The sequence below is a fragment of the Dendropsophus ebraccatus genome, chromosome 13 (assembly GCF_027789765.1).
Source record: "Dendropsophus ebraccatus isolate aDenEbr1 chromosome 13, aDenEbr1.pat, whole genome shotgun sequence".
NCBI classification, from domain to species: Eukaryota; Metazoa; Chordata; class Amphibia; order Anura; family Hylidae; genus Dendropsophus; species Dendropsophus ebraccatus.
The window spans coordinates 736,548-763,764 of NC_091466.1; the positions used below are offsets into that span (position 1 = coordinate 736,548).

The 27,217-nt window shown below is 54.6% G+C and overlaps 1 protein-coding gene across 1 annotated transcript in view; it reads right to left on the bottom strand.

The window, feature by feature from the left end:
* Positions 1-4,467: 4,467 nt before the first annotated feature.
* LOC138771333 (immunoglobulin superfamily member 11-like) overlaps positions 4,468-27,217 on the bottom strand; it is a 53,232-nt gene continuing 30,482 nt past the window's right edge. Inside the window, exons 2-5 of the mRNA XM_069950955.1 lie at positions 17,511-17,671; positions 15,382-15,586; positions 8,016-8,171; positions 4,468-4,532 (exon numbers count right to left, since the gene is read on the bottom strand). Coding sequence (XP_069807056.1) covers positions 4,468-4,532; positions 8,016-8,171; positions 15,382-15,586; positions 17,511-17,666 — 582 coding nt within the window. The 5' untranslated portion in view covers positions 17,667-17,671. The remainder of the gene's footprint in view (positions 4,533-8,015; positions 8,172-15,381; positions 15,587-17,510; positions 17,672-27,217) is intronic.

The window sequence follows — 27,217 nt, forward strand, 5'->3', positions numbered from 1 at the left end:
GTTTCCTGATGGTTTCTGATACTTTCCTGATGGTTTTCCTGATACTTTCCTGATGGTTTCCTGATACTTTCCTAATACTTTCTCTGATGGTTTCCTGATGCTTTCCTGATGGTTTCCTGATACTTTCCTGATGGTTTCCTGATACTTTCCTGATGGTTTCCTGATACTTTTGATCCTAATACTTTCCTGATGGTTTTCCTGATACCTTTTCCTGATGGTTTCCTGATGGTTTTCCTGATGCTTTTCCTGATGGTTTCCTGATACTTTCCTGATGGTTTCCTGATACTTTCCTGATGGTTTCCTGATGGTTTCCTGATACTTTCCTGATGGTTTCCTGATACTTTCCTGATGACATTTGAGGCCTCCTGATCAGGATTTCCTGACACGGACGTGTGAAGGGGCCTCAGGCTTATAATGGAAGTCTATGGAGCCTGAGTGAGTATGCAGACAGTGAGCGGAAGCAGACGTGCTGCAGCATGGTCTTCTCCCCATATTCAGCTCTGCTTCTTCTCTTATTCACATGCTACAATTCTGAGCCCAGCAACATAAACTGATAGGGGCGGAATGGTTCTAATGTGGTCAGGTTACTATGTATGGAACAGCCCTAATAACAGGGCAGATACTGTACTGTGGTCTCCCTATACAGGGCAGATACTGTACTGTGGTCTCCCTATACAGGGCAGATACTGTACTGTGGTCTCCCTATACAGGCAGATACTGTACTGTGGTCTCCCTATACAGGGCAGATACTGTACTGTGGTCTCCCTATACAGGGCACATACTGTACTGTGGTCTCCCTATACAGGCACATACTGTACTGTGGTCTCCCTATACAGGGCAGATACTGTACTGTGGTCTCCCTATACAGGGCAGATACTGTACTGTGGTCTCCCTATACAGGGCACATACTGTACTGTGGTCTCCCTATACAGGGCACATACTGTACTGTGGTCTCCCTATACAGGGCAGATACTGTACTGTGGTCTCCCTATACAGGGCACATACTGTACTGTGGTCTCCCTATACAGGGCACATACTGTACTGTGGTCTCCCTATACAGGGCAGATACTGTACTGTGGTCTCCCTATACAGGGCAGATACTGTACTGTGGTCTCCCTATACAGGGCACATACTGTACTTGGTCTCCCTATACAGGGCAGATACTGTACTGTGGTCTCCCTATACAGGGCACATACTGTACTGTGGTCTCCCTATACAGGCACATACTGTACTGTGGTCTCCCTATACAGGGCACATACTGTACTGTGGTCTCCCTATACAGGGCACATACTGTACTGTGGTCTCCCTATACAGGGCACATACTGTACTGTGGTCTCCCTATACAGGGCACATACTGTACTGTGGTCTCCCTATACAGGGCACATACTGTACTGTGGTCTCCCTATACAGGGCAGATACTGTACTGTGGTCTCCCTATACAGGGCAGTACTGTACTGTGGTCTCCCTATACAGGGCACATACTGTACTGTGGTCTCCCTATACAGGGCACATACTGTACTGTGGTCTCCCTATACAGGGCAGATACTGTACTGTGGTCTCCCTATACAGGGCAGATACTGTACTGTGGTCTCCCTATACAGGGCAGATACTGTACTGTGGTCTCCCTATACAGGGCAGATACTGTACTGTGGTCTCCCTATACAGGGCACATACTGTACTGTGGTCTCCCTATACAGGGCACATACTGTACTGTGGTCTCCCTATACAGGGCACATACTGTACTGTGGTCTCCCTATACAGGGCAGATACTGTACTGTGGTCTCCCTATAACAGGGCACATACTGTACTGTGGTCTCCCTATACAAGGGCAGATACTGTACTGTGGTCTCCCTATACAGGGCATATACTGTACTGTGGTCTCCCTATACATGGCAGCATACTGTACTGGTGGTCTCCTATACAGGGACATTTACTTACTGCAGCAAACAAGTGATTAGAAGGGGAGGTGAAGGGGTTAAATCCTCACCACATGCTGGACCCTGCGCTGCTTCCCCTGAGGTTGGGACAGTCTGTGACCTCTGACCCCTCCTCCATGAGCAGTAGGATTACCTCAGCAGCGGGGTGCAGGCCGGGGTCGGGGCGGGGGCAGAGCCCTATTTGCGGTGGCGGCTGCTGCAGGGGTCAGGTGTCTCCTCGGTCATGCTGTCAGCCTCCTCTTCCTCCTGGTGCCGGCCCTTGCTCTCTCCCCCTCGGACAGCAGTGAAGCAGGAGACGAGGTGATGGGGAGGATTGCGGACCCCCCACTGCAGTCTGTAGTGTCAGTGTAGTGGCGAGGGGGGCGCTCCTGTAGCTAGGGGCCCGGTCGCCATGGTGATGGCTGCGACCCCTAGAGCTATCAGACTCCCACTATTATAGCTGCAATTATTCGGCCGTTATTACAAGGTTCCTCCTTATTACGACCTTTGGAAAGGTTTGCTCATCCCCCGCAGGTCGAAAGGTCGGAGCAGGGTCTCCATGTCAGCGGGCGTGCAGCAGTGATTGGGAGGCACAAGGGGGAGATGGTGGCCCGCCAGATGGTTATAGGAGAACCCTGCCAAGGGGATAATCTCCCAGGACTCGGCCGACTCTCTACTTGCCCGGTCTCAGCCCACCTGCAGCTGGGAACAGAGAGCAAACAAAATGGAGGTCTCCTGAAACCATAGGAAGAGACCGGGAAATGGGCTGGAGGCAAAAAGCAGGCCAGGCAAGGAGCAGAAGGCCAACAACATGGTGGAGAACCAGAACGTAACCAGCCAGAAGGAGAGAGTCCAAGACGTGCCCAAGGGCCATGAGAAAGTGGGATGGAGTAACCTGAAGATGGAGCAACCTGAAGATGGAGTAACCTGAAGATGGAGCAACCTGAAGATGGAGCAACCTGAAGATGGAGTAACCTGAAGATGGAGTAACCTGAAGATGGAGTACCTGAAGATGGAGTAACTAAAGATGGAGGCAACCTGAAGATGGAGTAAACCTAAAGATGGAGGCAACCTGAAGATGGAGTAACCTGAAGATGGAGCAACCTGAAGATGGAGTAACCTGAAGATGGAGTAACCTGAAGATGGAGTAACCTGAAGATGGAGTAACCTAAAGATGGAGCAACCTGAAGATGGAGTAACCTAAAGATGGAGCAACCTGAAGATGGAGTAACCTGAAGATGGAGCAATCTGAAGATGGAGCAACCTGAGGATGGAGCAACCTGAGGATGGAGTAACCTGAAGATGGAGCAAACCTGAAGATGGAGTAACCTAAAGATGGAGGCAACCTGAAGATGGAGCACCTGAAGATGGAGCAACCTGAAGATGGAGCAACCTGAGGATGGAGTAACCTGAAGATGGGGGAACCTGAAGATGGAGCAGACCTGAAGATGGAGCAACCTGAAGATGGAGCAACCTGAAGATGGAGTAACCTGAAGATGGAGTAACCTGAGGATGGAGCAACCTGAGGATGGAGCAACCTGAGGATGGAGTAACCTGAAGATGGAGCAACCTGAAGATGGAGTAACCTAAAGATGAAGCAACCTGAAGATGGAGCAACCTGAAGATGGAGCAACCTGAAGATGGAGCAACCTGAGGATGGAGTAACCTGAAGATGGGGGAACCTGAAGATGGAGCAACCTGAAGATGGGAGCAACCTGAAGATGGAGCAACCTGAAGATGGAGTAACCTGAAGATGGAGTAACCTGAGGATGGAGCAACCTGAGGATGGAGCAACCTGAAGATGGAGCAACCTGAAGATGGAGCAACCTGAAGATGGAGCAACCTGAAGATGGAGCAACCTGAGGATGGAGCAACCTGAATGATGGAGCAACCTGAAGATGGAGCAACCTGAAGATGAGCAACCGGAAGATGGAGCAACCTGAAGGATGGAGCAACCTGAAGATGGAGTAACCTGAAGATGGAGCAACCTGAAGATGGAGCAACCTGAAGATGGAGTAACCTGAAAGATGGAGCAACCTGAAGATGGAGCAACCTGAAGATGGAGTAACCTAAAGATGGAGCAACCTGAAGATGGAGCAACCTGAGGATGGAGTAACCTGAAGATGGAGAAACTGAAGATGGAGTAACCTAAAGATGGAGCAACCTGAAGATGGAGTAACCTGAAGATGGAGCAACCTGAAGATGGAGGCAAACCTGAAGATGGAGCAACCTGAAGATGGAGTAACCTGAAGATGGAGCAACCTGAAGATGGAGGAACCTGAAGATGGAGCAACCTGAAGATGGAGCAACCTGAAGATGGAGTAACCTGAGGATGGAGCAACCTGAAGATGAAGCAACCTGAAGATGGAGCAACCTGAAGATGGAGTAACCTGAAGATGGAGCAACCTAAAGATTGAGTAACCTGAAGATGGAGCAACCTGAAGATGGAGCAACCTGAAGATGGAGGCAACCTGAAGATGGAGTAACCTAAAGATGGAGCAACCTGAAGATGGAGCAACCTGAGGATGGAGTAACCTGAGGATGGAGTAACCTAAAGATGGAGCAACCTGAAGATGGAGCAACCTGAAGATGGAGTAACCTGAAGATGGGAGTAACCTAAAAGATTGAGAAACCTGAAGATGGAGCAACCTGAGGATGGAGTAACCTAAAGAGTGGAGCAACCTGAAGATGGAGCAACCTGAAGATGGAGCAACCTGAAGATGGAGTAACCTGAAGATGGAGCAACCTGAGGATGGAGCAACCTGAAGATGGAGTAACCTGAAGATGGAGCAACCTGAAGATGGAGCAACCTGAAGATGGAGTAACCTGAAGATGGAGCAACCTGAAGATGGAGTAACCTGAAGATGGAGCAACCTGAGGATGGAGTAACCTGAAGATGGAGCAACCTGAAGATGGAGCAACCTGAAGATGGAGCAACCTGAAGATGGAGTAACCTAAAGATGGAGCAACCTGAAGATGGAGCAACCTGAAGATGGAGCAACCTGAAGATGGAGCAACCTGAAGATGGAGCAACCTGAGGATGGAGTAACCTAAAGATGGAGCAACCTGAAGATGGAGCAACCTGAGGATGGAGTAACCTAAAGATGGAGCAACCTGAAGATGGAGCAACCTGAGGATGGAGTAACCTGAAGATGGAGAAACCTGAAGATGGAGTAACCTGAAGATGGAGCAACCTGAAGATGGAGCAACCTGAAGATGGAGCACCTGAAGATGGAGTAACCTAAAGATGGAGGCAACCTGAAGATGGAGCAACCTGAGGATGGAGTAACCTGAGGATGGAGTAACCTAAAGATGGAGCAACCTGAAGATGGAGCAACCTGAAGATGGAGCAACCTGAAGATGGAGTAACCTAAAGATGGAGCAACCTGGAGATGGAGCAACCTGAGGATGGAGTAACCTAAAGATGGAGCAACCTGAAGATGGAGCAACCTGAAGATGGAGCAACCTGAAGATGGAGCAACCTGAAGATGGAGTAACCTGAAGATGGAGCAACCTGAGGATGGAGCAACCTGAAGATGGAGTAACCTGAAGATGGAGCAACCTGAAGATGGAGCAACCTGAAGATGGAGTAACCTGAAGATGGAGCAACCTGAAGATGGAGTAACCTGAAGATGGAGCAACCTGAGGATGGAGTAACCTGAAGATGGAGCAACCTGAAGATGGAGCAACCTGAAGATGGAGCAACCTGAAGATGGAGTAACCTAAAGATGGAGCAACCTGAAGATGGAGCAACCTGAAGATGGAGTAACCTAAAGATGGAGCAACCTGAAGATGGAGCAACCTGAGGATGGAGTAACCTAAAGATGGAGCAACCTGAAGATGGAGCAACCTGAGGATGGAGCAACCTGAAGATGGAGTAACCTGAAGATGGAGTAACCTGAAGATGGAGCAAGAGGCCACAAAGTCCTTGACATCCTTGGATAGACTGGGCAACCAGTAGTGTCCAAATGAGCCATTTGAGAAGTCTTCTCCTGAGTACTTGGTCACATAGGGCTTTCCAGGAGGGAGATTGGCGTTCAGGTGGTATGATGTGACGAGGAGCGTCCTCCTGACCACAAGGACAAGCATGGAGACAATGCAATCAAACCTAGTGAGGCCTCTCCTAGGTACGTGCTGCGGCTGTAACACTCCGTACTCAATGAGCTGAGATCTTGCATGTGACCCCAGACCGGGGAAGACTGACAGTCATCTAGTGTTTCTTCCATCCTCCAATAATTGTCCCAACCGTTGTTGCCTTCTCACCAAGCTGCTGCCTGTTGTCCTGTAGTAGCCCATCCCAGCCTTGTGCAGGTCTACAGTATTGTCCCTGGTGTCCTTAGATGGCTCTGTGCTCTTGGCCATGGTGGAGAGGTTGGAGTGTGATGATGTGCGGACAGGTGAGGAGATGACACAGGTGCAGGTAACCCAGGTAATGAGGGCAGAGGGGGAGGAGCTTCTTATAGAGACACTGACAGCTCTGTGAGAGGCAGAAGTCCTGCTGCTCGGGTCGGCGACCAAATGCTTATTTATTATAATAAAACGATGAATAATTATTTATAAATCCTACAATGTACTCGCTGGGCAGTATATAGGTGACATGGGGTGTGGAGAGACGGCTGGCAGTATATAGGTGACATGGGGTGTGGAGAGACGGCTGGCAGTATATAGGTGACATGGGGTGTGGAGAGACGGCTGGCAGTATATAGGTGACATGGGGTGTGGAGAGATACAGCTGCTGGCTGGCAGTATATAGGTGACATGGGGTGTGGAGAGATACAGCTGCTGGCTGGCAGTATATAGGTGACATGGGGTGTGGAGAGACGGCTGGCAGTATATAGGTGACATGGGGTGTGGAGAGATACAGCTGCTGGCTGGCAGTATATAGGTGACATGGGGTGTGGAGAGATACAGCTGCTGGCTGGCAGTATATAGGTGACATGGGGTGTGGAGAGATACAGCTGCTGGCTGGCAGTATATAGGTGACATGGGGTGTGGAGGGACGGCTGGCAGTATATAGGTGACATGGGGTGTGGAGGGACGGCTGGCAGTATATAGGTGACATGGGGTGTGGAGGAGACGGCTGGCAGTATATAGGTGACATGGGGGTGTGAGAGACGGCTGGCAGTATATAGGTGACATGGGGTGTGGAGGGACGGCTGGCAGTATATAGGTGACATGGGGTGTGGAGGGACGGCTGGCAGTATATAGGTGACATGGGGTGTGGAGAGACGGCTGGCCAGTATATAGGTGACATGGGGTGTGGAGAGACGGCTGGCAGTATATAGGTGACATGGGGTGTGGAGAGACGGCTGGCAGTATATAGGTGACATGGGGGTGTGGAGAGACGGCTGGCAGTATATAGGTTGACATGGGGTGTGGAGGGACGGCTGGCAGTATATAGGTGACATGGGGTGTGGAGGGACGGCTGGCAGTATATAGGTGACATGGGGTGTGGAGAGACGGCTGGCAGTATATAGGTGACATGGGGTGTGGAGGGACGGCTGGCAGTATATAGGTGACATGGGGTGTGGAGGGACGGCTGGCAGTATATAGGTGACATGGGGTGTGGAGAGACGGCTGGCAGTATATAGGTGACATGGGTGTGGAGAGACGGCTGGCAGTATATAGGTGACATGGGGTGTGGAGGGACAGCTGGCAGTATATAGGTGACTTGGGGTGTGGAGGGACGGCTGGCAGTATATAGGTGACATGGGGTGTGGAGGGACGGCTGGCAGTATATAGGTGACATGGGGTGTGGAGAGACGGCTGGCAGTATATAGGTGACATGGGGTGTGGAGAGACGGCTGGCAGTATATAGGTGACATGGGGTGTGGAGGGACGGCTGGCAGTATATAGGTGACATGGGGTGTGGAGGGACGGCTGGCAGTATATAGGTGACATGGGGTGTGGAGTAGACTTGCTGAGGCATATGGGATCTGGCATTGTGGCCCTCAGCTGAGTGTGCGCTCACAGCTCTCTCACCGGGGGAGGGGGGAGATGAATCTGAGCCCCAGGGGCAGGACAGGTACATGCGGCTACACATCTGTATGACCGGGCTGAGGGCACGCTGCTCTGGAGGAAGATGCCGCAGTCTCTTACCGTCCTGAGTGCTGATCAGCGGCTGCGATCCTGGAGGGATCTTCTCCCACCTGATCCGTGGAGTGGGGATTCCTTCCTTTACCCAACACCTCAGCCGGACGCTGCCGCCTTCTTCTCCAGGACCATCAGAGAAACATGTCGGGGAAGAGGGCGGAACTGCCGAGACAAGATACAACGGTGCTACGATGAGGGTGTTATCGGGGTGACGTCTCCTCCTCCTCCTCCTCCCTACAGCTACGATGAGGGTGTTATCAGGGTGACGTCTCCTCCTCCTCCTCTCTACAGCTATGATGAGGGTGTTATCAGGGTGACGTCTCCTCCTCCTCCTCCCTACAGCTATGATGAGGGTGTTATCGGGGTGACGTCTCCTCCTCCTCTCTACAGCTATGATGAGGGTGTTATCAGGGTGAGGTCTCCTCCTCCTCCTCCCTACAGCTAGGATGAGGGTGTTATCGGGGTGATGTCTCCTCCTCCTCCTCTCTACAGCTATGATGAGGGTGTTATCAGGGTGACGTCTCCTCCTCTCTACAGCTATGATGAGGGTGTTATCAGGGTGACGTCTCCTCCTCCTCCTCCCTACAGCTATGATGAGGGTGTTATCAGGGTGACGTCTCCTCCTCCTCCTCTCTACAGCTATGATGAGGGTGTTATCAGGGTGACGTCTCCTCCTCTCTACAGCTATGATGAGGGTGTTATCAGGGTGACGTCTCCTCCTCCTCCTCTCTACAGCTATGATGAGGGTGTTATCGGGGTGACATCTCCTCCTCCTCCTCTCTACAGCTATGATGAGGGTGTTATCGGGGTGACGTCTCCTCCTCCTCCTCTCTACAGCTATGATGAGGGGTGTTATCCGGGGTGACATCTCCTCCTCCTCCTCTCTACAGCTATGATGAGGGTGTTATCAGGGTGACAGCCTCCTCCTCCTCCTCTCTACAGCTATGATGAGGGTGTTATCGGGGTGACATCTCCCTCCTCCTCCTCTCTACAGCTATGATGAGGGTGTTATCAGGGTGAGGTCTCCTCCTCCTCCTCCTCCCTACAGCTATGATGAGGGTGTTATCAGGGTGACGTCTCCTCCTCCTCCTCTCTACAGCTATGATGAAGGGTGTTATCGGGGTGACGTCTCCTCCTCCTCCTCTCTACAGCTATGATGATGGGTGTTATCAGGTGACGTCTCCTCCTCCTCCTCTCTACAGCTATGATGAGGGTGTTATCGGGGTGACATCTCCTCCTCCTCCTCTCTACAGCTATGATGAGGGTGTTATAAGGGTGAGGTCTCCTCCTCCTCCTCTCTACAGCTATGATGAGGGTGTTATCAGGGTGACGCCTCCTCCTCCTCCTCCCTACAGCTATGATGAGGGTGTTATCAGGGTGAGGTCTCCTCCTCCTCCTCTCTACAGCTATGATGAGGGTGTTATCAGGGTGACGTCTCCTCCTCCTCTCTACAGCTATGATGAGGGTGTTATCAGGGTGAGGTCTCCTCCTCCTCTCTACAGCTATGATGAGGGTGTTATCAGGGTGACGTCTCCTCCTCCTCCTCTCTACAGCTATGATGAGGGTGTTATCGGGGTGACGTCTCCTCCTCCTCCTCTCTACAGCTATGATGAGGGTGTTATCAGGGTGACGTCTCCTCCTCCTCCTCTCTACAGCTATGATGAGGGTGTTATCAGGGTGAGGTCTCCTCCTCCTCCTCCTCTCTACAGCTATGATGAGGGTGTTATCAGGGTGAGGTCTCCTCCTCCTCTCTACAGCTATGATGAGGGTGTTATCAGGGTGACGCCTCCTCCTCCTCCTCCCTACAGCTATGATGAGGATGTTATCAGGGTGACATCTCCTCCTCCTCCTCTCTACAGCTATGATGAGGATGTTATCAGGGTGACGTCTCCTCCTCCTCCTCTCTACAGCTATGATGAGGGTGTTATCAGGGTGACTCCTCCTCCTCCTCCTCTCTACAGCTATGATGAGGGTGTTATCAGGGTGAGGTCTCCTCCTCCTCCTCTCTACAGCTATGATGAGGGTGTTATCAGGGTGAGGTCTCCTCCTCCTCCTCCCTACAGCTAGGATGAGGGTGTTATCGGGGTGACGTCCTCCTCCTCCTCTCTACAGCTAGATGAGGGTGTTATCAGGGTGAGTATCTCCTCCATCCTCCTCTCTACAGCTATGATGAGGGTTGTTATCAGGGTGACGTCTCCTCCTACCTCTCTACAGCTATGATGAGGATGTTATCAGGGTGACGTCTCCTCCTCCTCCTCTCTACAGCTATGATGAGGGTGTTATCAGGTGACGTCGCCCCTCCTGCCTCTCTACAGCTATGATGAGGTGTTATCAGGGTGACGCACTCCTTCCTCCTCCTCTCTACAGCTATGATGAGGGTGTTATCAGGGTGACGTCTCCTCCTCTCTACAACTATATGAAGGGTGTTATCAGGGTGACGTCTCCTCCTCCTCCTCTCTACAGCTATGATAGAGGGTGTTATCAGGGTGACGTCTCCTCCTCCTCCTCTCTACAGCTATGATGAGGTGTTATCAGGGTGACGTCTCCTCCTCCTCTCTCTACAGCTATGATGAGGGTGTTATCAGGGTGAGGGTCTTCCTCCTCCTCCTCTCTACAGCTATGATGAGGGTGTTATCAGGGTGAGTCTCCTCCTCCTCCTCTCTACAGCTATGATGAGGGTGTTATCAGGGTGACGCCTCCTCCTCCTCCCTACAGCTATGATGAGGGTGTTATCAGGGGTGAGGTCCTCCTCCTCCTCCTCATCTACAAGCTATGATGAGGGTGTTATCAGGGTGACGCGCTCCTCCTCCTCCTCCATACAGCTATGTGAGGGTGTTATCCAGGGGTGACGTCTCCTCCTCTCTACAGCTATGATGAGGGTGTTATCAGGGTGACGTCTCCTCCCTCCTCCTCTCTACAGCTATGATGAGGGTGTTATCAGGGTGACGTCCTCCTCCTCTCTACAGCTATGATGAGGGTGTTATACAGGGTTGAGGTCTCCTCCTCCTCCTCTCATACAGCTATGATGAGGGTGTTATCAGGGTGAGGTCTCCTCCTCCTCCTCTCTACAGCTATGATGAGGGTGTTATCAGGGTGACGCCTCCTCCTCCTCCTCTCTACAGCTATGATGAGGGTGTTATCAGGGTGACGCCTCCTCCTCCTCCTCCCTACAGCTATGATGAGGGTGTTATCAGGGTGAGGTCTCCTCCTCCTCCTCTCTACAGCTATGATGAGGGTGTTATCAGGGTGACGCCTCCTCCTCCTCCTCCCTACAGCTATGATGACGGGTGTTATCAGGGTGAGGTCTCCTCCTCCTCCTCTCTACAGCTATGATGAGGGTGTTATCAGGGTGACGCCTCCTCCTCCTCCTCTCTACAGCTATGATGAGGGTGTTATCAGGGTGACGCCTCCTCCTCCTCCTCCCTACAGCTATGATGAGGGTGTTATCAGGGTGAGGTCTCCTCCTCCTCCTCTCTACAGCTATGATGAGGGTGTTATCAGGGTGACGTCTCCTCCTCCTCCTCTCTACAGCTATGATGAGGGTGTTATCGGGGTGACGTCTCCTCCTCCTCCTCTCTACAGCTATGATGAGGGTGTTATCAGGGTGACGCCTCCTCCTCCTCCTCCCTACAGCTATGATGAGGGTGTTATCAGGGTGACGTCTCCTCCTCCTCTCTACAGCTATGATGAGGGTGTTATCAGGGTGACGTCTCCTCCTCCTCCTCCCTACAGCTATGATGAGGGTGTTATCAGGGTGACGTCTCCTCCTCCTCTCTACAGCTATGATGAGGGTGTTATCAGGGTGAGGTCTCCTCCTCCTCCTCTCTACAGCTATGATGAGGGTGTTATCAGGGTGACGTCTCCTCCTCCTCTCTACAGCTATGATGAGGGTGTTATCGGGGTGACTCCTCCTCCTCCTCCTCTCTACAGCTATGATGAGGGTGTTATCAGGGTGACGTCTCCTCCTCTCTACAGCTATGATGAGGGTGTTATCAGGGTGACGTCTCCTCCTCCTCCTCTCTACAGCTATGATGAGGGTGTTATCAGGGTGACGTCTCCTCCTCCCCCTCTCTACAGCTATGATGAGGGTGTTATCGGGGTTGACGTCTCCTCCTCCTCCTCCCTACAACTAGGATGAGGGTGTTATCGGGGTGAGGTCTTCTATCCTCCTCCTCCCTACAGCTAGGATGAGGGTGTTATCGGGTGACGTCTCCTCCTCCTCCTCCCTACAGCTAGGATGAGGGTGTTATCAGGGTGACGCCTCCTCCTCCTCCTCCCTACAGCTATGATGAGGGTGTTATCGGGGTGACGCCTCCTCCTCCTCCTCTCTACAGCTATGATGAGGGTGTTATCGGGGTGACGCCTCCTCCTCCTCCTCCCTACAGCTATGATGAGGGTGTTATCGGGGTGACGCCTCCTCCTCCTCCTCCCTACAGCTATGATGAGGGTGTTATCGGGTGACGCCTCCTCCTCCTCCTCCCTACAGCTAGGATGAGGGTGTTATCGGGGTGACGCCTCTCCTCCTCCTCTCTCTACAGCTATGATGAGGGTGTTATCAGGGTGAGGTCTCCTCCTCCTCTCTACAGCTATGATGAGGGTGTTATCAGGGTGACGTCTCCTCCTCCTCCTCTCTAAAGCTATGATGAGGGTGTTATCAGGGTGACGTCTCCTCCTCCTCCTCCTACAGCTATGATGAGGGTGTTATCAGGGTGACGGTCTCCTCCTCCTCCTCTCTACAGCTATGATGAGGGTGTTATCAGGGTGACAGTCTCCTCCTCCTCCTCTCTACAGCTATGATGAGGGTGTTATAAGGGTGACGGTCTCCTCCTCCTCCTCTCTACAGCTATGATGGAGGGTGTTATCAGGGTGACGTCTCCTCCTCCTCCTCTCTACAGCTATGATGAGGGTGTTATCAGGGTGACGTCTCCTCCTCCTCCTCTCTACAGCTATGATGAGGGTGTTATCAGGGTGACGTCTCCTCCTCCTCTCTACAGCTATGATGAGGGTGTTATCAGGGTGACGTCTCCTCCTCCTCTCTACAGCTATGATGAGGGTGTTATCAGGGTGACGTCTCCTCCTCCTCCTCTCTACAGCTATGATGAGGGTGTTATCAGGGTGACGTCTCCTCCTCCTCCTCTCTACAGCTATGATGAGGGTGTTATCGGGGTGACATCTCCTCCTCCCCCTCTCTACAGCTATGATGAGGGTGTTATCGGGGTGACGTCTCCTCCTCCTCCTCCCTACAGCTAGGATGAGGGTGTTATCGGGGTGAGGTCTTCTCCTCCTCCTCCCTACAGCTAGGATGAGGGTGTTATCGGGGTGACGTCTCCTCCTCCTCCTCCCTACAGCTAGGATGAGGGTGTTATCAGGGTGACGCCTCCTCCTCCTCCTCCCTACAGCTATGATGAGGGTGTTATCGGGGTGACGCCTCCTCCTCCTCCTCTCTACAGCTATGATGAGGGTGTTATCGGGGTGACGCCTCCTCCTCCTCCTCCCTACAGCTATGATGAGGGTGTTATCGGGGTGACGCCTCCTCCTCCTCCTCCCTACAGCTATGATGAGGGTGTTATCGGGGTGACGCCTCCTCCTCCTCCTCCCTACAGCTAGGATGAGGGTGTTATCGGGGTGACGCCTCCTCCTCCTCCTCTCTACAGCTATGATGAGGGTGTTATCAGGGTGAGGTCTCCTCCTCTCTACAGCTATGATGAGGGTGTTATCAGGGTGACGTCTCCTCCTCCTCCTCTCTACAGCTATGATGAGGGTGTTATCAGGGTGACGTCTCCTCCTCCTCCTCTCTACAGCTATGATGAGTGTGTTATCAGGGTGAGGTCTCCTCCTCCTCCTCCCTACAGCTATGATGAGGGTGTTATCAGGGTGACTCCTCCTCCTCCTCTCTACAGCTATGATGAGGATGTTATCAGGGTGACGTCTCCTCCTCCTCCTCTCTACAGCTATGATGAGGGTGTTATCGGGGTGACGTCTCCTCCTCCTCCTCTCTACAGCTATGATGAGGGTGTTATCGGGGTGACGTCTCCTCCTCCTCCTCTCTACAGCTATGATGAGGGTGTTATCGGGGTGACGTCTCCTCCTCCTCCTCTCTACAGCTATGATGAGGATGTTATCAGGGTGAGGTCTCCTCCTCCTCCTCCCTACAGCTATGATGAGGGTGTTATCAGGGTGACGTCTCCTCCTCTCTACAGCTATGATGAGGGTGTTATCGGGGTGACGTCTCCTCCTCCTCCTCTCTACAGCTAGGATGAGGGTGTTATCGGGGTGACGCCTCCTCCTCCTCCTCTCTACAGCTAGGATGAGGGTGTTATCAGGGTGACGTCTCCTCCTCCTCCTCTCTACAGCTATGATGAGGGTGTTATCGGGGTGACGTCTCCTCCTCCTCCTCTCTACAGCTATGATGAGGATGTTATCAGGGTGACGTCTCCTCCTCCTCCCTACAGCTAGGATGAGGGTGTTATCAGGGTGACGTCTCCTCCTCCTCCTCCCTACAGCTATGATGAGGGTGTTATCAGGGTGACGTCTCCTCCTCCTCCTCTCTACAGCTATGATGAGGGTGTTATCAGGGTGACGTCTCCTCCTCTCTACAGCTATGATGAGGGTGTTATCAGGGTGACGTCTCCTCCTCCTCCTCTCTACAGCTAGGATGAGGGTGTTATCGGGGTGACGCCTCCTCCTCCTCCTCCCTACAGCTAGGATGAGGGTGTTATCAGGGTGAGGCCTCCTCCTCCTCCTCCCTACAGCTATGATGAGGGTGTTATCAGGGTGACGCCTCCTCCTCCTCCTCCCTACAGCTATGATGAGGGTGTTATCAGGGTGACGTCTCCTCCTCCTCCTCTCTACAGCTATGATGAGGGTGTTATCAGGGTGACGTCTCCTCCTCCTCCTCCCTACAGCTATGATGAGGGTGTTATCAGGGTGAGGCCTCCTCCTCCTCCTCCCTACAGCTATGATGAGGGTGTTATCAGGGTGACGCCTCCTCCTCCTCCTCCCTACAGCTATGATGAGGGTGTTATCAGGGTGACGTCTCCTCCTCCTCCTCCCTACAGCTATGATGAGGGTGTTATCAGGGTGAGGCCTCCTCCTCCTCCCTACAGCTATGATGAGGGTGTTATCAGGGTGACGTCTCCTCCTCCTCCTCCCTACAGCTATGATGAGGGTGTTATCAGGGTGACGTCTCCTCCTCCTCCTCCCTACAGCTATGATGAGGGTGTTATCAGGGTGAGGCCTCCTCCTCCTCCCTACAGCTATGATGAGGGTGTTATCAGGGTGACGTCTCCTCCTCCTCCTCCCTACAGCTATGATGAGGGTGTTATCGGGGTGACTCTTCGAGGATCACGCACATTTTACCAATGTTACTTACCGAGTACAGTCAGTCCGAGGAGGCCAATATTGGGAGTGGCCCCATCTGGAGGGTTGGTGACGGTGCATTGATAGGTCCCGGTGTCTGACTCTCGGCTGTGGTTGAGCACAATGCTGGCGTCTTGGCTCGGCTGATTGGCAAATGTTACTCTTCCCAGATACTCACTAAGACTTTCCACAATCTGACCCTGTTCATAGGAGATGACCTGGGGGGAGGGGAGACCCATTATCTGCCTGATCTTATTGTTTATACCTCTAATTATATATATATACAGGCCAGCGTCCCATCTCACCTCGCTGACCCCTCCCCCACCCTCCCATCTCAGCACCTCGCTGCCCCCTCCCCCTCCCATCTCCCCCCACCCTCCATCTCACCCTCGCTGCCCCCTCCCCCGCCCCTCTCACCTCGCTGCCCCCTCCCCCTCCCCCATCTCACCTCGCTGACACCCCCCCCATCTCACCTCGCTGACCCTCCCCCTCCCTCCCATCTCACCCTCGCTGCCCCCTCCCCCTCCCATCTCACCTCGCTGACCCTCCCCATCTCACCTCGCTGACCCCTCCCCCATCTCACCTCGCTGCCGCCCTCCCCCTCCCATCTCACCTTCGCTGCCCCCATCCCCCTCCCCCATCTCACCTCGCTGCCCCTCCCCCATCTCACCTCGCTGACGACCCCTCCCCCTCCCTCCCATCTCACCTCGCTGCCCCCTCCCCCTCCCATCTCACCTCGCTGACCCCTCCCCCATCTCACCTCGCTGACCCCTCCCCCTCCCTCCCATCTCACCTCGCTGACCCCTCCCCCTCCCATCTCACCTCGCTGACCCCTCCCCCATCTCACCTCGCTGACCCCTCCCCCTCCCTCCCATCTCACCTCGCTGCCCCCTCCCCCTCCCATCTCACCTCGCTGACCCCTCCACCCATCTCACACTCGCTGACCCCTCTCCCCTCCCTCCCATCTCACCTCGCTGACCCCTCCCCCTCCCATCTCACCTCGCTTGACCCCTCCCCCATCTCACCTCGCTGCCCCCTCCCCCTCCCCCATCTCACCTCGCTGCCCCCTCCCCCCTCCCCCATCTCACCTCGCTGCCCCCTCCCCACCCTCCATCTCACCTCGCTGCCCCCATCCCCCCTCCACCCATCTACACCTCGCTGCCCCCTCCCCCTCCCCCATCTCACCTCGCTGCCCCCTCCCCCACCCTCCCATCTCACCTCGCTGCCCCCTCCCCCATCTCACCTCGCTGCCCCCTCCCCCTCCCCCATCTCACCTCGCTGCCCCTCCCCCATCTCACCTCGCTGCCCCCTCCCCCATCTCACCTCGCTGCCCCCTCCCCCCTCCCCCATCTCACCTCGCTGCCCCCTCCCCCATCTCACCTCGCTGCCCCCTCCCCCTCCCATCTCACCTCGCTGCCCCCTCCCCCACCCTCCCATCTCACCTCGCTGCCCCCTCCCCCATCTCACCTCGCTGCCCCCTCCCCTATCTCACCTCGCTGCCCCCTCCCATCTCACCTCGCTGCCCCCTCCCCCTCCCCCATCTCACCTCGCTGCCCCCTCCCCCCTCCCAGTCTCACCTCGCTGCCCCCCTCCCACCTCCCATCTCACCTCGCTGCCCCCTCCCCCTCCCATCTCACCTCGCTGCCCCCTCCCCTATCTCACCTCGCTGCCCCCTCTCCCCCACCCATCTCACCTCGCTGCCCCCTCCCCCACCCATCTCACCTCGCTGACCCCTCCCCCATCTCACCTCGCTGCCCCCTCCCCCTCCCATCTCACCTCGCTGCCCCCTCCCCCTCCCCCATCTCACCTCGCTGCCCCCTCCCCCTCCCATCTCACCTCGCTGCCCCCTCCCCCTCCCATCTCACCTCGCTGCCCCCTCCCCCTCCCATCTCACCTCGCTGCCCCCTCCCCTATCTCACCTCGCTGCCCCCTCCCCCTCCCATCTCACCTCGCTGCCCCCTCCCCCTCCCATCTCACCTCGCTGCCCCCTCCCCCATCTCACCTTGCTGCCCCCTCCCCCTCCCATCTCACCTAGCTGCCCCCTCCCCCCTCCCATCTCACCTCGCTGCCCCCTCCCCCCTCCCCCATCTCACCTCGCTGCCCCCTCCCCCTCCCATCTCCCCCCACCTGGGGTGGTCTTACCTGCAGGGGTTGGTTTGGCCGCAGCAGGGGGGACACCGTCCAGATAATGTTGAGGCGGTTGATGGCGGCCGTTGTTCGGAATGAGCAGGGGAGCAGGACGCTTCCACCTCTCGTCACCTGGACACTGGGAGTGTTCACACCAACCTTCACGGCCATAGCAACTGCAACACACAGCAACGGCCGAGATCAGCCGCATATACAACGTACAATGTGTATAGAGTGTAAGCTCCTGGGCCAAAGCAGCGTCCTAATCTCAGGGGCAGCACCGGCAGCGGACGACGGGGGCAGTGACTGTGTGAGGACCCCTGAGGACACCTGAGGACCCCTGAGGACCCCTGAGGACCCCTGAGTACACCTGAGGACACCTGAGGACACCTGAGGACACCTGAGGACCCCTGAGGACACCTGAGTACCCCTAAGGACACCTGAGGACCCCTGAGGACACCTGAGAACACCTGAGGACACCTAAGGACCCCTGAGGACACCTGAGTACACCTGAGGACACCTGAGGACACCTGAGGACACCTAAGGACACCTGAGTACACCTGAGGACCCCTGAGGACACCTGAGAACACCTGAGGACCCCTGAGGACACCTGAGGACACCTGAGGACACCTGAGGACCCCTGAGGACACCTGAGGACCCCTGAGGACACCTGAGGACCCCTGAGGACACCTGAGGACACCTAAGGACCCCTGAGGACCCCTGAGGACACCTGAGGACACCTGAGGACACCTGAGGACCCCTGAGGACACCTGAGAACACCTGAGGACACCTAAGGACCCCTGAGGACACCTGAGTACACCTGAGGACACCTGAGGACACCTGAGTACACCTGAGGACCCCTGAGGACACCTGAGGACACCTGAGGACACCTGAGGACCCCTGAGGACACCTGAGAACACCTGAGGACACCTAAGGACCCCTGAGGACACCTGAGTACACCTGAGGACACCTGAGGACACCTAAGGACACCTGAGTACACCTGAGGACCCCTGAGGACACCTGAGAACACCTGAGGACCCCTGAGGACACCTGAGGACACCTGAGAACCCCTGAGGACACCTGAGGACACCTGAGGACCCCGGAGGACACCTGAGGACCCCTGAGGACACCTGAGGACCCCTGAGGACCCCTGAGTACACCTGAGGACACCTGAGGACCCCTGAGGACACCTGAGGACCCCTGAGGACCCCTGAGGACACCTGAGGACCCCTGAGGACCCCTGAGTACACCTGAGGACCCCTGAGGACACCTGAGGACACCTGAGAACCCCTGAGGACACCGGAGGACCCCTGAGGACCCCTGAGGACACCTGAGGACCCCTGAGGACACCTGAGGACCCCTGAGGACACCTGAGGACACCTAAGGACCCCTAAGGACCCCTGAGGACACCTGAGGACACCTGAGGACACCTGAGGACCCCTGAGGACCCCTGAGGACACCTGAGAACACCTGAGGACACCTAAGGACCCCTGAGGACACCTGAGTACACCTGAGGACACCTGAGGACACCTGAGTACACCTGAGGACCCCTGAGGACACCTGAGGACACCTGAGTACACCTGAGGACCCCTGAGGACACCTGAGAACACCTGAGGACACCTAAGGACCCCTGAGGACACCTGAGTACACCTGAGGACACCTGAGGACACCTAAGGACACCTGAGTACACCTGAGGACCCCTGAGGACACCTGAGAACACCTGAGGACCCCTGAGGACACCTGAGGACACCTGAGAACCCCTGAGGACACCTGAGGACACCTGAGGACCCCGGAGGACACCTGAGGACCCCTGAGGACCCCTGAGTACACCTGAGGACACCTGAGGACCCCTGAGGACACCTGAGGACCCCTGAGGACACCTGAGGACCCCTGAGGACACCTGAGGACACCTAAGGACCCCTAAGGACCCCTGAGGACACCTGAGGACACCTGAGGACACCTGAGGACCCCTGAGGACCCCTGAGGACACCTGAGAACACCTGAGGACACCTAAGGACCCCTGAGGACACCTGAGTACACCTGAGGACACCTGAGGACACCTGAGTACACCTGAGGACCCCTGAGGACACCTGAGGACACCTGAGTACACCTGAGGACCCCTGAGGACACCTGAGAACACCTGAGGACACCTAAGGACCCCTGAGGACACCTGAGTACACCTGAGGACACCTGAGGACACCTAAGGACACCTGAGTACACCTGAGGACCCCTGAGGACACCTGAGAACACCTGAGGACCCCTGAGGACACCTGAGGACACCTGAGAACCCCTGAGGACACCTGAGGACACCTGAGAACCCCTGAGGACACCTGAGGACACCTGAGGACCCCGGAGGACACCTGAGGACCCCTGAGGACACCTGAGGACCCCTGAGGACCCCTGAGTACACCTGAGGACACCTGAGGACCCCTGAGGACACCTGAGGACCCCTGAGGACCCCTGAGGACACCTGAGGACCCCTGAGGACCCCTGAGGACACCTGAGGACCCCTGAGGACACCTGAGGACACCTGAGGACACCTGAGAACCCCTGAGGACACCGGAGGACCCCTGAGGACCCCTGAGGACCCCTGAGGACACCTGAGGACCCCTGAGGACACCTGAGGACACCTAAGGACCCCTGAGGACACCTGAGGACACCTGAGGACACCTGAGGACCCCTAAGGACACCTAAGGACACCTGAGGACCCCTGAGGACCCCTAAGAACCCCTAAGAACCCCTGAGGACACCTGAGGACCCCTGAGGACCCCTGAGGACACCTGAGGACACCTGAGGACCCCTGAGGACACCTGAGGACACCTGAGAACCCCTGAGGACACCTGAGGACCTCTGAGGACACCTGAGGACCCCTGAGGACACCTGAGAACCCCTGAGGACACCTGAGAACCCCTGAGGACACCTGAGGACACCTGAGAACCCCTGAGGACACCTGAGGACCCCTGAGGACACCTGAGGACACCTGAGGACACCTGAGAACCCCTGAGGACCCCTGAGGACCCCTGAGGACACCTGAGGACCCCTGAGGACACCTGAGGACCCCTGAGGACACCTGAGTACACCTGAGGACCCCTGAGGACCCCTGAGGACACCTGAGGACCCCTGAGGACCCCTGAGGACCCCTGAGGACACCTAAGGACCCCTAAGGACCCCTGAGGACACCTGAGGACACCTGAGGACACCTGAGAACCCCTGAGGACACCTGAGTACACCTGAGGACACCTGAGGACCCCTGAGGACCCCTGAGGACACCTGAGGACCCCTGAGTACACCTGAGGACACCTGAGGACCCCTGAGGACCCCTGAGGACCCCTGAGGACACCTAAGGACCCCTAAGGACCCCTGAGGACACCTGAGGACACCTGAGGACCCCTAAGGACACCTAAGGACACCTGAGGACCCCTGAGGACCCCTGAGGACCCCTGAGGACACCTGAGGACCCCTGAGGACACCTGAGGACACCTGAGGACACCTGAGAACCCCTGAGGACCCCTGAGGACACCTGAGGACACCTGAGGACCCCTGAGGACACCTGAGGACCCCTGAGGACACCTGAGGACACCTGAGAACCCCTGAGGACACCTGAGGACACCTGAGAACCCCTGAGGACACCTGAGGACACCTGAGAACCCCTGAGGACACCTGAGGACCCCTGAGTACACCTGAGGACACCTGAGGACACCTGAGAACCCCTGAGGACCCCTGAGGACACCTGAGGACCCCTGAGGACCCCTGAGAACCCCTGAGGACACCTGAGGACCCCTGAGGACACCTGAGAACACCTGAGGACCCCTGAGGACACCTGAGGACACCTGAGGACCCCTGAGGACCCCTGAGAACCCCTGAGGACCCCTGACGACCCCTGAGGACACCTGAGAACCCCTGAGGACACCTGATGACCCCTGAGGACCATGTGAGGACCCCTGAGGACCCCTGAGAGCCCCTGAGGACCCCTGACGACCCCTGAGTACACCTGAGGACACCTGAGAACCCCTGAGGACCCCTGAGTACACCTGAGGACACCAGAGAACCCCTAAGGACACCTGAGTACACCTGAGGACCCCTGAGGACACCTGAGAACCCCTGAGGACATCTGAGGACACCTGAGAACCCCTGAGGACCCATGAGGACACCTGAGGACACCTGAGGACACCTGAGGACCCCTGAGTACACCTAAGGACCCCTGAGGACACCTGAGTACCATGTGAGGACCCCTGAGGACACCTGAGGACACCTGAGGACCCCTGAGGACCCCTGAGAACCCCTGAGGACACCTGAGGACCCCTGAGGACCCCTGAGAACCCCTGAGGACACCTGAGGACCCCTAAAGACACCTGAGGACCCCTGAGGACACCTGAGGACACCTGAGGACACCTGAGAACCCCTGAGGACACCTGAGGACACCTGAGTACACCTGAGTACACCTGAGGACCCCTGAGGACCCCTGAGGACACCTGAGAACCCCTGAGGACACCTGAGGACACCTGAGAACCCCTGAGGACACCTGACACCCGAGGACCATGTGAGGACACCTGAGTACACCTGAGTACACCTGAGGACCCCTGAGGACACCTGAGGACCCCTGAGGACCCCTGAGGACACCTGAGGACACCTGAGAACCCCTGAGGACACCTGACACCCGAGGACCATGTGAGGACACCTGAGGACACCTGAGGACACCTGAGGACCCCTGAGTACACCTGAGAACCCCTGAGTACACCTGAGGACACCTGAGGACCCCTGAGGACCCCTGAGGACACCTGAGGACCCCTGAGGACCCCTAAGGACACCTGAGAACCCCTGAGTACACCTGAGGAACATGTGAGGACCCCTGAGGACACCTGAGGACCCCTGAGGACACCTAAGGACCCCTGTCTGTAAACTGTGCCGCACAATCACACTAAGGGACAGGAACAGGGAAGCCCCCCGGACCCCCATAAACCCACCGGATTTTCCTGTATTCTGGGGCTGCAGTGTCCTGGTGTAACAGGCCACAGTATATACCCCCAGACTATACCCGGTGTATATACCCCCAGCCCAGACTATACCCGGTGTAACAGAGTATATACCCCCAGCCCAGACTATACCCGGTGTAACAGAGTATATACCCCCAGCCCGGACTATACCTGGTGTAACAGAGTATATACCCCCAGCCCAGACTATACCCGGTGTAACAGAGTATATACCCCCAGCCCAGACTATACCCGGTGTAACAGAGTATATACCCCCAGCCCAGACTATACCTGGTGTAACAGAGTATATACCCCCAGCCCAGACTATACCCGGTGTATATACCCCCAGCCCAGACTATACCCAGTGTATATACCCCCAGCCCAGACTATATACCCGGTGTATATACCCCCAGCCCAGACTATACCCGGTGTAACAGTGTATATACCCCCAGCCCAGACTATACCTGGTGTATATACCCCCAGCCCAGACTATACCCGGTGTAACAGAGTATATACCCCCAGCCCAGACTATACCCGGTGTATATACCCCCAGCCCAGACTATACCCGGTGTATATACCCCCAGCCCAGACTATACCCGGTGTAACAGAGTATATACCCCCAGCCCAGACTATACCCGGTGTAACAGAGTATATACCCCCAGCCCAGACTATACCCGGTGTATATACCCCCAGCCCAGACTATACCCGGTGTATATACCCCCAGCCCAGACTATACCTGGTGTAACAGAGTATATATCCCCAGCCCAGACTATACCCGGTGTATATACCCCCAGCCCAGACTATACCCGGTGTAACAGAGTATATACCCCCAGCCCAGACTATACCCGGTGTAACAGTATATACCCCCAGCCCAGACTATACCCGGAGTAACAGTATATACCCCCAGCCCAGACTATACCCGGAGTAACAGTATATACCCCCAGCCCAGACTATACCCGGTGTAACAGTATATACCCCCAGCCCAGACTATACCCGGGGTAACAGAGTATATACCCCCAGCCCAGACTATACCCGCTGTAACAGAGTATATTCCCCCAGCCCAGACTATACTCGGTGTATATACCCCCAGCCCAGACTATACCCGGTGTAACAGAGTATATACCCCCAGCCCAGACTATACCCGGTGTAACAGAGTATATACCCCCAGTCCAGACTATACCCGGTGTAACAGAGTATATACCCCCAGTCCAGACTATACCCGGTGTAACAGAGTATATACCCCCAGCCCAGACTATACCCGGTGTAACAGAGTATATACCCCCACCCAGACTATACCCGGTGTAACAGAGTATATACCCCCAGCCCAGACTATACCCGGTGTAACAGAGTATATACCCCCAGCCCAGACTATACCCAGTGTAACAGAGTATATACCCCCAGCCCAGACTATACCCAGTGTATATAGCCCCAGCCCAGACTATACCCGGTGTAACAGAGTATATACCCCCAGCCCAGACTATACCTGGTGTATATACCCCCAGCCCAGACTATACCCGGTGTATATACCCCCAGCCCAGACTATACCCGGTGTAACAGAGTATATACCCCCAGCCCAGACGATACCCGGGGTAACAGAGTATATACCCCCAGCCCAGCCCAGACTATACCCGGTGTATATACCCCCAGCCCAGACTATACCTGGTGTAACAGAGTATATACCCCCAGCCCAGACTATACCCGGTGTATATACCCCCAGCCCAGACTATACCCGGTGTATATACCCCCAGCCCAGACTATACCCGGTGTATATACCCCCAGCCCAGACTATACCCGGTGTAACAGAGTATATACCCCCAGCCCAGACTATACCCGGTGTAACAGAGTATATACCCCCAGCCAAGACTATACCCGATGTATATACCCCCACCCAGACTATACCCGGTGTAATAGTGTATATACCCCCAGCCCAGACTATACCCGGTGTAACAGAGTATATACCCCCAGCCCAGACTATACCCGGTGTATATACCCCCAGCCCAGACTATACCCGGTGTAACAGAGTATATACCCCCAGCCCAGACTATACCCGGTGTAACAGAGTATATACCACCAGCCCAGACTATACCCGCTGTAACAGAGTATATACCCCCAGCCCAGACTATACCCGATGTATATACCCCCAGCCCAGACTATACCCGGTGTAACAGAGTATATACCCCCAGCCCAGACTATACCCGGTGTAACAGAGTATATACCCCCAGCCCAGACTATACCCGGTGTAACAGAGTATATACCCCCAGCCCAGACTATACCCGGTGTAACAGAGTATATACCCCCAGCCCAGACTATACCCAGTGTATATACCCCCAGCCCAGACTATACCGGGTGTAACAGAGTATATACCCCCAGCCCAGACTATACCCGGTGTAACAGAGTATATACCCCCAGCCCAGACTATACCCGGTGTATATACCCCCAGCCCAGACTATACCCGGTGTAACAGAGTATATACCCCCAGCCCAGACTATACCCCAGTGTAACAGAGTATATACCCCCAGTCCAGACTATACCCGGTGTAACAGAGTATATACCCCCAGCCCAGACTATACCCAGTGTATATACCCCCAGCCCAGACTATACCGGGTGTAACAGAGTATATACCCCCAGCCCAGACTATACCCGGTGTAACAGAGTATATACCCCCAGCCCAGACTATACCCGGTGTATATACCCCCAGCCCAGACTATACCCGGTGTAACAGAGTATATACCCCCAGCCCAGACTATACCCGGTGTAACAGAGTATATACCCCCAGTATATACCAGCACATGTAATACACCGATCAGCACATGTAATACACCGATCAGCACATGTAATACACCGATCAGCACATGGCGTGTAATACACCGATCAGCACATGTATTACACCGATCAGCACATGTAATACACCGATCAGCACATGTAATAACCGATCAGCACGTGTAATACACCGATCAGCACATGTAATACACCGATCAGCACATGACGTGTAATACACCGATCAGCACATGTAATATACTGATCAGCACATGTAATACACCGATCAGCACATGTAATACACCGATCAGCACATGACGTGTAATACACCGATCAGCACATGTAATACACCGATCAGCACATGTAATACACCGATCAGCACATGTAATACACCGATCAGCACATGTAATACACCGATCAGCACATGTAATACACCGATCAGCACATGGCGTGTAATACACCGATCAGCACATGTCGTGTAATACACCGATCAGCACATGTAATACACCGATCAGCACATGTAATACACCGATCAGCACATGTAATACACCGATCAGCACATGTAATACACCGATCAGCACATGGCGTGTAATACACCGATCAGCACATGTCGTGTAATACACCGATCAGCACATGACGTGTAATACACCGATCAGCACATGTAATACACCGATCAGCACATGTAATACACCGATCAGCACATGTAATACACCGATCAGCACATGTAATACACCGATCAGCACATGTAATACACCGATCAGCACATGTAATACACCGATCAGCACATGTAATACACCGATCAGCACATGTAATACACCGATCAGCACATGTAATACACCGATCAGCACATGTAATACACCGATCAGCACATGTAATACACCGATCAGCACATGTAATACACCGATCAGCACATGTAATACACCGATCAGCACATGTAATACACCGATCAGCACATGACGTGTAATACACCGATCAGCACATGTAATACACCGATCAGCACATGTAATACACCGATCAGCACATGTAATACACCGATCAGCACATGTAATACACCGATCAGCACATGTAATACACCGATCAGCACATGTAATACACCGATCAGCACATGTAATACACCGATCAGCACATGACGTGTAATACACCGATCAGCACATGTAATACACCGATCAGCACATGGCGTGTAATACACCGATCAGCACATGTAATACACTGATCAGCACATGTAATACACCGATCAGCACATGTAATAACCGATCAGCACGTGTAATACACCGATCAGCACATGTAATACACCGATCAGCACATGACGTGTAATACACCGATCAGCACATGTAATACACTGATCAGCACATGTAATACACCGATCAGCACATGGCGTGTAATACACCGATCAGCACATGTAATACACTGATCAGCACATGTAATACACCGATCAGCACATGTAATACACCGATCAGCACATGTAATACACCGATCAGCACATGGCGTGTAATACACCGATCAGCACATGTAATACACCGATCAGCACATGACGTGTAATACACCGATCAGCACATGTAATACACCGATCAGCACATGTAATACACCGATCAGCACATGTAATACACCGATCAGCACATGTAATACACCGATCAGCACATGTAATACACCGATCAGCACATGTAATACACCGATCAGCACATGGCGTGTAATACACCGATCAGCACATGTAATACACCGATCAGCACATGGCGTGTAATACACCGATCAGCACATGGCGTGTAATACACCGATCAGCACATGTAATACCCCGATCAGCACATGTAATACACCGATCAGCACATGGCGTGTAATACACCGATCAGCACATGGCGTGTAATACACCGATCAGCACATGACATGTAATACACCGATCAGCACATGTAATACACCGATCAGCACATGTAATACACCGATCAGCACATGTAATACACTGATCAGCACATGTAATACACCGATCAGCACATGGCGTGTAAT